This window comes from Morus notabilis, unplaced genomic scaffold, assembly GCF_000414095.1.
Source record: "Morus notabilis unplaced genomic scaffold, ASM41409v2 Scaffold314, whole genome shotgun sequence".
NCBI classification, from domain to species: Eukaryota; Viridiplantae; Streptophyta; class Magnoliopsida; order Rosales; family Moraceae; genus Morus; species Morus notabilis.
Window position 1 is genome coordinate 444,195 of NW_010360279.1, and position 10,050 is coordinate 454,244.

General features: G+C 32.1%; 1 protein-coding gene across 1 annotated transcript; it reads left to right on the forward strand.

Moving 5' to 3' along the window:
• The first annotated feature begins 250 nt into the window (after positions 1-250).
• LOC21407538 (probable inorganic phosphate transporter 1-9) lies at positions 251-3,507 on the forward strand. Its single transcript, XM_010096219.2, has 3 exons — positions 251-1,278; positions 2,101-2,450; positions 2,833-3,507. Exons 1-3 carry the CDS (start codon positions 551-553, stop codon positions 3,351-3,353), a joined length of 1,599 nt encoding a protein of 532 aa, XP_010094521.1. The 5' UTR covers positions 251-550; the 3' UTR covers positions 3,354-3,507.
• Positions 3,508-10,050: the final 6,543 nt, after the last annotated feature.

Sequence of the window (10,050 nt, forward strand, 5' to 3'; positions counted from 1 at the left end):
AAAAGGGTAACAGAGAAAGTGGTGTCCGTACAAATGCTACAAAAATTTCTAACAAAATTAGGAACCCTGGAAGCGGAAAAATTAGAAAAAGAACCAATCACAAAATTGTCAAACTTGCCATCAGTTCAGAGACTTCACCCACCATATAATTAGAAAAAGGAAAAATTCCAACCCCGTTATAAAAATTGCTCTAAAAAAAAAAAAAAAGAAAGAAAAGAACTCATAGCGAATAGAAGAAGAGGAAGGAGAGAGAGGGCAATTACGGCAATTAGAATAATAGAAAAACATGACGCTAATTAACTAAATGATGAAGTTATAGGATCCGCATCTTTCTGGCATAAAAGACTGTAAGTCAACCATCCACCCTTTGATCACATCACATCAGCATCCCTCTAATCACGATAACTACTCAATTGCTGCCGTCTGATTCACTGACTTTCTTGCCCCAGAGAGTTTGAACCATATATTAATATTCCATTAGCCATATATATATAACTATCATTGCTTGGTGAGAAGTGAGAATCAAGAGAGAATTAGAGAGAATTAAGGCATGGCTTTGAAAGTCCTATCAGCACTGGACAGTGCAAGGACTCAATGGTACCACTTCAAGGCCATAATCATCGCCGGCATGGGCCTCTTCACCGACGCCTACGACCTCTTTTGTATTCCTCCAATCATGCGCCTTCTCGGCCGCATCTACTATGATTCTGCTAAACTGTCAAATAACACTGGGGGATCCAATTCAACGGATAATGATAAGTACCAAGTCCCCGCCGTCGTCACGTCCACGATGGTGGGGATCGCCTTGGTGGGGACGGTGATCGGCCAGCTGGTGTTCGGCAGGCTCGGAGACCTAATCGGAAGACGGCGCGTGTACGGCCTGTCGTTGATGCTGATGGTGCTCAGCTCCATCGGATGCGGATTCTCTATATGCACCAAGAGGAGCTGTATTCTGATCAGCCTGGGATTCTTCAGGTTCCTTCTCGGCGTCGGGATAGGCGGGGACTACCCGCTGTCGGCGACGATCATGTCGGAGTTTGCAAACAAGAGGACGCGCGGGTCCTTCATAGCCGCCGTGTTCTCGATGCAGGGGATCGGGATCCTTGCCAGCTCGGCGGTGACGATGGTGGTGTGCAAGATATTTGAGGCGACGACATCAGCGACGGCGACGGAGACGCCAGACGAGGCGGATATTGCGTGGAGGGTCATACTCATGATTGGTGCAGTCCCCGCTGCCATGACATATTATTGGCGTATGATGATGCCTGAAACTGCAAGGTACATATATACCTCATACTAGTTTAATTTTTCATTTGTGATGAGAAAGAAAAAAAATTGTTAAGATTTTGAATTTTCTATTGAAGTACTTTAGGCTAGGTTTTAAGATGAGGCTTAGCTGTTGAGAGTAGTCATCGGAGGAATGTTTATATATTGGCAAAATAAAAAATATATATATATATATTTCTCCTTTATTGAGTTATAATAAACATCTTTGTTATGAAAATTAAGAAAATACAAAATTAAGAAGCAAAACTTTAGAGATAGAGTTTTATTAATCTTGTAAAGGTATATAAAATGAAGAATTTTAGAGCTCTATTTATATGAAAATTTTCGGCACTATTCAAGGTTATTATTTGTATAATACTTACTATTTACGGTTGTTATTTGCACAGTAAGATTTTGATATGAACAATAACTTTAGGTGACTTATATAGTAACTTTGACTCAAGTGGACAGCTAATATTCATAACACATATGTATATGTAGATATATATTAAACTTTTGTATATATATATTGTAGACGTTAGAAAATAGAAATATGGTTGTCGGTGAGATAAGATGGACACCCAATTAGTAATAATTCTCTATTTAGATCTTGTTCTTGTAGAATAAATGACAATTCTAGCTGGCTGTCCTATCAGTTTGAAAATTAACATTACATTTATTCTAAAGTTCTTGAAAGGGAAGGGAAATTAATTAAGAAATTAAGTGCAGTAATACATAAACTCATGAATTTACCAACCAACTAATAACGAATTGAAAAAGAAAATTAACATATCAAATAAGTGTTTGATCGATTATTGTTTTAATTTGTTGTAGATACACAGCTTTGGTGGAGCAAAATGTGTTACAAGCAACCAAGGACATGGTGGAAGTGTTAGACGTTTCATTGAGTCAAATAGCGGAAGATGAACCAGTACTACCTACTGATCATAACCCAACTCCCTATCCTCTTCTCTCCAAGAAGTTCTTCCGCCGCCACGGCCGCGACCTCTTCGCCTGCGCCGCCTCGTGGTTTCTGGTCGACATCGTCTTTTACAGCAGCAACCTCTTCCAGTCCCATATATACGCCAGTTTTCTCGACCATAAGAAAGAGATTAACGCCTACCAAGATGCCTACAATCTTGCCAGACTCCAAGCAATTATTGCTATATGTTCCACCATTCCAGGTCAGCAAGCCATTATATAATTAATGTGATTTTTTTCCCTTCGTTTACTCATAATTTTGCACTCCCAGCAATATTTTTCTAATTACAAAAAATATATATATGCACTTTTTTTGTTGTTAAATTTTAGATTATGTAATTCTAAAATGTACTAATCTTCATTAAAGTACAAATTACCAATTATTTCAAATGTACTATTCCCAATAAACTAAAGTCTAATTAAATTACTCGTTTAGTTCATAATTTTCTATTAATTCTTAAAATAGAATTAAACTCAACTGTGAATTAAATTTATTTAAGTAATAAAAGAAAAGGTTATAAGAAATGATAATTATACTTCATAATTTCCTGAAAAGAAAAAAAAAAATTTATATTCCCGTTCTAGGTTATTGGTTCACGGTGTATTTCATCGACCGCATTGGAAGAGTGAAAATCCAAATGGTGGGGTTTATGTGCATGGCGGTGGTATATATCTCCATTGGTGTACCTTACTACTCATTTTGGGACAAGCACAACAACCGAGTTGGCTTCATGGTGCTGTACGGCCTCACATTCTTCTTCTCCAACTTCGGCCCCAACACGACCACCTTCATAATCCCCGCGGAGCTGTTTCCGGCGAGGTTTCGTTCGACGTGTCACGGAATATCGGGGGCATCGGGGAAGGTGGGGGCCATAATCGGGTCGGTAGGGTTTTTGTGGGCTTCGCATAACAAGACAGAGGATGGTTATCCAAAAGCCATTGGAATGACAGCCTCGTTGATCATTTTGGGAGGAGTTTGCCTTGTGGGAATGGTTGTGACCTATTTGTTTACACCTGAAACTAAGGGACGTTCTTTGGAAGAGAATGAGAAGGATTATGATAATGAAGATGAATTAAGACAAAGGGTTCTTCCTCAACCAATATGAGAGTCCCATATATATTGCATTCTTCTCCTTCAATATATCATGAATGTGTACATATATATAATAGGGTTGTATATATTTATATTTAAGCTTTTCAGTTGAGGGTTGACAGAAGGTTAATTACAGTCACTTCTTTTTTTTTTTTTTTTTTTTTTTTTTAATTTTTTTAAATTTATAGTAAGGATTAGCTAGGAAGATAGTGAATCTGCAATATCTACTTGTTCACTGCAGATTTCTTGATGTAAAGTTTGGAGGTTTCCCTTGTATTACTTTTTCATTCTTCGACGTCCGTAGACAATATATACTCAATAATATTAGAGTCATTGTCTTAAAATCATGTAATATAATATTATTTGCACTTCACTGTAACTTTTTTTAGCAAAGGCTTAATTTACAATCTAGAAGTACTTTAGATTTTTATTTTCTACAACCATTTAGATTATCCGGTAAACATTGGAAAATATTACGCCAAAATCCAGGCACATGATCATGTTTATTGGTTTTTTGTCAACTTAGATGATAGTGGCTAAGACGTATATACATCATTGGATTATTCTTTTTCTCTCTTTAGCCATAAAAAAAAAGGAAAAAAATATCTCCTGATTACAGTAAAGTATACACGTGTTGATGTAAATAAAGAACTCATACAGCCCACTTTTCTTTTTTGCCTGGAAAAGAGGAACTCGGCTAGGTTCCACGAAGTAATTAATATGTTGCTTAGCTCTTTTTTAATTTTTAATTAAGATTCATATGTGTATACATATATGATATATATATATATTATATAAGAAGTATTTTTGACAAACAAGGATTCTTGTTGCTTTATAAATATTTGTTCCGACGGAGACATACTAACACATTAAACTGTATTTAAGCTAGCTATATAGCTAATAACAGTTTTTACAGTGTACATAAAGATATACAAGTAATACATCCCCAGAACAAAACTGACAAAATGTGAACTCCATAAAGTACCCAACAAATTCATTTTTTGTTTGGCGGCGATGAATCGTGATGGAAAAATATGACGCATATACATACATATCATATTATATTTGTGAATTTTTTTTTTACATACAAACATATATATAACATAATCATAATAATGCGGAATATTTAAACTTTTAAAAATTTACAAATTCTTAATCAAAACATGAAAGTTCTAAAATTTGAAAAGAAAAAGGTGCTTGAAAGGGGTTCTTCAATTAAAAACTTAACTTTGTGGAAATCATATTAAAGCCATAAGGCCAACTCTCAAAAATTAATATCAAAGTTTGTCCACTACAAGTCTTATCCTCATATGCACATTCACTTCGATCAGATTCCCCGATCACTGAGCTTCTATCTTACATTTTTCTTTCCTTTTTCCCGCAACACAAGGAATCCTAGCAAGCTAGAAAGATTAGTTAGCGAGCAGACTAGCTACTCTTAATATGGATGTAATGCAGCACAATAATTCCTTAGCAGTAAAGAGACATGAACATAAATGTAGATATAAGTGATATTAATTGGAATACCTAATTCAAGTACTCATAATTTTTCTCAATATACATAGTCAAATAATTCATAATTTTTTCTAACCGATAAGTAATCATAATATGATATGTTTCGTACTAACTCCTAACATGTTTCATAGAGGAGTGTATTATACTCAAATGTTCATAAACTCGTCGTATTAAATGTTCATGTTATCAGTTGACTATTACTTTGACTTTCATAACTATATTCAAACGTATAAGAATCATAATCTTAACGTACCGTAATCATATTTATAGGATATCATAAATCATAATCTTAACGTACTGTAATCATATTTATAGGATATCATAAATCATAATCTTAACGTACCGTAATCATATTTATAGGATATCATAAATCATAATCTTAACGTACCGTAATCATATTTATAGGATATCATAAATCATAATCTTAACATACCATAATCATAAGTCTAAATCTTAACATACCATAACCATAATATTCAAAAAATTTATCAGATTTAAGAGATCAAAAGTTGAGATCTTAAAGATTTGTGTTACATTTGAATTGGAATGTTGAAATTTTCAGCTGAACATGTGTTTTTGACACTAATTTAACACAATCATCGTCAAAATGTGACATATTGCAACAACTTTATAAGTTGAGGAGGCGACTTATCAAAATTTAAAGTTTGTGGAGGCAATTTGCTAAACCTCGACAAGTTTAGGAGGTAAATGTGCTAAAAATCCAAAACCAAATTGTCAAAAATATAATCTAGCATGAACAATCGGATTTTCAACCAAACCAACCAAAATCTCAATTTTATTAAACTTTTCGTCATCGAAATAAACCATTTGTCATCAAATATAATAATAAAATTTCATACATACTTATAGATAATCAAATATCTAAAAATTTAGTTCTTTAACTATAAGAAACTCCACATATTTAACCAATCTTTAATATCAAAGTATCAACTCCATATTTAATAGTACAAATGTTGATCACAAACAATCTTTTGTAAAAAGACAGATTCATCAACTCTTACGAAAATATTCATAATATATTATAGGTAGATCAAAAAATATGGGACCAGCCCAATCAAATTAGACTTATAGAGCTTTCTTTAAAGCTATTATAAGTTAGGTTTCAGATTTATTAAGTTCATCAAAAATAACTCGTAATCCATATTAAAAATTTCCATCAGGAAATTTATTGATTTTTGCATGAATTTGTATAATCATAATTAATTCTAGAAAAAACTATTTTGAGTGATTTAAAAATGCACTTAAAGCTTAAGATGTCTACTTTAATAGAAAAATATCAACTGAGATAAAAAAAAAAGTCTATAAAATAACCAAAAAACTAAAACTTCATAGCTGATCACATAAACTTTTTCATAATCATTTTGTCAAACATATAGCATGTAAACTTCAAACAACTAGAAATAAACTTAATGATCATCAAAAATTAAACTCCATCATCAAAATACAGAATCTAATTCAATCCCATGATGTTTACAAGTTGAAGACTCTCACCCTTAAAGAAACGACAAAATTAGACTTCACTTTAATAATGAACTTGTAGCTTGAATTGGGAGAAACATGTTTCGCTAGAATATTGGATTTGGAGGAGTTAAATACAATGTACTATCATTTAAAAATAGATTAGAACTCACCCACTAAAATGAATTGATCAATGAACAAGTTTTGGTAAGGACAATTTACCAAAATGGATTTACAATCTTCTATTCTAGGATTGGGGCTTGAACCAAATATTTGAGAGGTTTTTAAGACTCAAAAATCATCTCTAACTCAAGGAAATCAAAGAGGGATGTTAGTACTATGAGTTAGGAGAAACATTTTGATGAAAAATTGGAGTTTTCAATGATTTTTGGTGGGTTTTCTACAGCTCATCTACATAGTTACGGGATTCTTTTGTTTTTCTGAGAGAAAGAGTAAGAGAGAGTAAAATATGGATGAGCTTTGAAAAATAATTGATGTGTCATTTTCTCTTTTTCTTTTTAATTTTATTTTTCAACCTAACTAATTTTCTAGTGGTTGTGATGTATGGTAACTCTCAAACAACTAATCAGAAACTTTTAGAAACTCCATCAGCTTTTTTGTTTTGACCCGATGTTTTTATAATTGCGTTTTGGGTTTCATATTTTCAAAAAATTATGTTTCGATTCCGTTCTTTAGCAAGATTACAAATTTGACCCTAAAATAAAATCTACTCTTGATTAATTTCGATGCTCCGATTAAGAATCCAATATTAGGAATTTCATCCAGAATTTAATTCCCTAAGTTTTGCTCCAATTAATATTTTCAGAAAAAATTTACCCTCGGACAATACTTCCGTCGGGTGACGCATGAATTTAGGACATCCAAATCTCTTTAATTGTAATGAGAAAATCATAAAACACATAATAATCATAAAGCTCACTATAAAATTTCATAAGAATCTAAAATAGAGTTAAGAAGTGTTACAATATATATCTTATTCTAATTCCCATTAAAAAAATATGTGTGTATATATATATATATATATATATATCTTATTCTATGCCTAATTGAGAGCAGTAATGCGTCATCAATCAATCCTTCTATCACCATCAATATATAATTGTTCACTAATTTCTGGCCTCCTTTGCTTCAACTACCTAGTATTCCGTATATATACAGTCCTAAAATGACTCATGATATATGTGTGTGTGTCTATATATATATATATATATATATATATATATTGTTTTACTTCGAATTTCTAAGTTAATAAGATATTGGGTAGTTAGATTATTGCGCACGTTTTTAGGAATTTTGTAGCTAATTAATTTGTGCCAATTCATATATCAGGGAATTGATCAGACGTAAAAAAATGTGAATGCAGCTAATTAAGAATGTGTATACTCAAGTCTCAACCATTGAGTGGACCATCAACAGGATCATTCACAGAGCATCATCATGCAGCTAATTAAGCGATATTACTTAGAGAAAACAACTAATATTACAAATATAGTTAATTAGTTATCTAATATATATGAAAGACCTTTGATTCATTCCGCAACTAAATTTCAATAAAACTAGTAATAGGCGAAAGAGAACAAAAAAAATAAAATAAAAAAACTGTGAAACAATAGGATTTAATTAGAATTAGACTATGTATGTCACAACCGTTTGCTTGCATATTTAAAATATATATATGTATATATATATATATATATATATCAAGCAACAGCTAGCTAAGAACAATTCAGAAAGATATTCACCAAAACATTGTAGTTGTACAAAACCCACATTACATAGAATGAAGTAAAAGCGTCATGCAATTCCATCTCATCTGGGATCATAAAATACTAACAAACAAACAAAAAAAAACTATAGAAGTTAAACGTAATAATAACTTTATTGCTCAACAAGAACCTTAATTAACGTCTTCACCGGCCAGTCTCTTCGGCCGGAACCGGCTGGGTATTTCGACGCCGACGACCCTGTTGACTCTCTTCAATATCATCTTCCCTTTCTCCGGCGTCTCTGCAAGTCTGGATGATAATAAATAACTAGTTTTAAGTCCAAACAGAAATCACCCGACAAAATAAACAAGGGATATTCTTTTCTGGTCTTGCCTATGAATGGAATTCCTTTTCCTTCCTCTCGGCCTCTTGAAAAGTAGAATAGAACATAATACCAAGAAGAAAAAACACCATAATCCTTGCAGTATCAGATGAGCCCTTCTCTGCAAATCAGTCTGAGTTCCCTCACTCTTCCACCATTTACGCCACTTGACGTAGAGAAGATACAAATCAGCACAAAACAAATTCAAAGAAATTGTAAAGAGGAACGACCACACTTTTTTGCCGCTCAGAAAGGTGGAACATGCCACGTTTTCTTCCAACAAAGTGGTCCAAAGGATAAGGATAAAAACGCAAACGGGAAGTCTCTTCTCCAAACTAAACACGTCCATTAGAGATGAGAAAACGAGAAAGCTCAATGGGAAACAACAAAGCTTTAGCCTTTAGGGTTAATTTCACAGGCAGTACTCAAACAAATGGGAATTGAAACTATCCTTTTTTTTTTTTTTTCCGTTTTAGTATGGAATAGGTCGTATAAATATTCCTAAATTTATGGGATTTTTTTTTTCCTTTTACTTTCCTTTTTTTTTTTTAATATCTTTCCATTTGAATGTAGGAAAAAAAAAAATATCCATTTTGAGTTGCTTCTTTTTGGCTCTTTTCCATTTGAATGAAATCCATGATTTGCAGCAACAACAAAAAAAAATCATATTTTTTAAGGGAAAAAATGAAATCATTTGATGTGAGGTTTTTTTATAGTGTTTGTAAAAGTATGAAAATGAAGAACAGAAGGTCTAAGGAGTTTTTTCCTTTTTTCGACGGGAGTTTTTCTAACAGCATTAGAAAAAATAAACTATTAACAATTCTTTACTTTCAACCGTTAAATTTATATCGAAAATTATTTATTCTACATATTTTTTTAAACTGATGTAATTTTGATCAGATCTAACAGTTCAAAAAATAGATCATACTGAAAAATAGACTCTATCAAAAAAGTTCCTTTTTTTAATGAAAAAATACAGTCATCCACCTTTTCTTTTTTCATGAGAATCAATGGCTAACCCCCTCTAGAACTTATAAATTGCATTCGTTTAATTTACCCCATCACACTATTCACTCCCACCGTTTTTTTTTCCCCCAAACTCATTTAATTTTTTTAAAAAAAATAGAAATTAAAAAATTTGTACACCTTACCTTCTTCTTTTCCATGCTTTTTAAAATTACTAGTTGAAAGCTCGCACTACGCGAGTGTATTCGATGTTTTATATTTTTTTATTGACTTATTATTCCTGTAAGAGTTTAGTTTGTAAATAAAAAAAATTAAGTAGAGTATAATTAAAAGTTAAACAAAGCTTTTAGTGGAATATATTAGAGAGTAAATTATTTACGGGTACATATAAAACAATAGTTTTTGAGATGGTTATAAAGAAAAAATATTTAGGGAGAGAAACATTTTAGAAGATTTGATTTCAATAAAATAATATGAAAAAAAATTATAAGGGTCATATTTAAGGGAAAAAATTGAGTAGAGAATCATCAAAACGTTAAAAAAAAATAAGAAAAAAAAGACTAAAAGGTAATCCCATGTATCGAAAAAAAAAATAATAAGAAGCCTTCTCTGTAATGCCACATGTCAAAATAAAAGAGAAC

Excerpts from the sequence above, each read along its gene's own strand:
- LOC21407538 (XM_010096219.2), top strand. The coding sequence starts at position 551 with ATGGCTTTGAAAGTCCTATCAGCACTGGACAGTGCAAGGACTCAATGG. Across the intron at positions 1,279-2,100 it reads ATGATGCCTGAAACTGCAAG|ATACACAGCTTTGGTGGAGC; the intron begins GTACATATATAC and ends AATTTGTTGTAG. Across the intron at positions 2,451-2,832 it reads TATATGTTCCACCATTCCAG|GTTATTGGTTCACGGTGTAT; the intron begins GTCAGCAAGCCA and ends TTCCCGTTCTAG.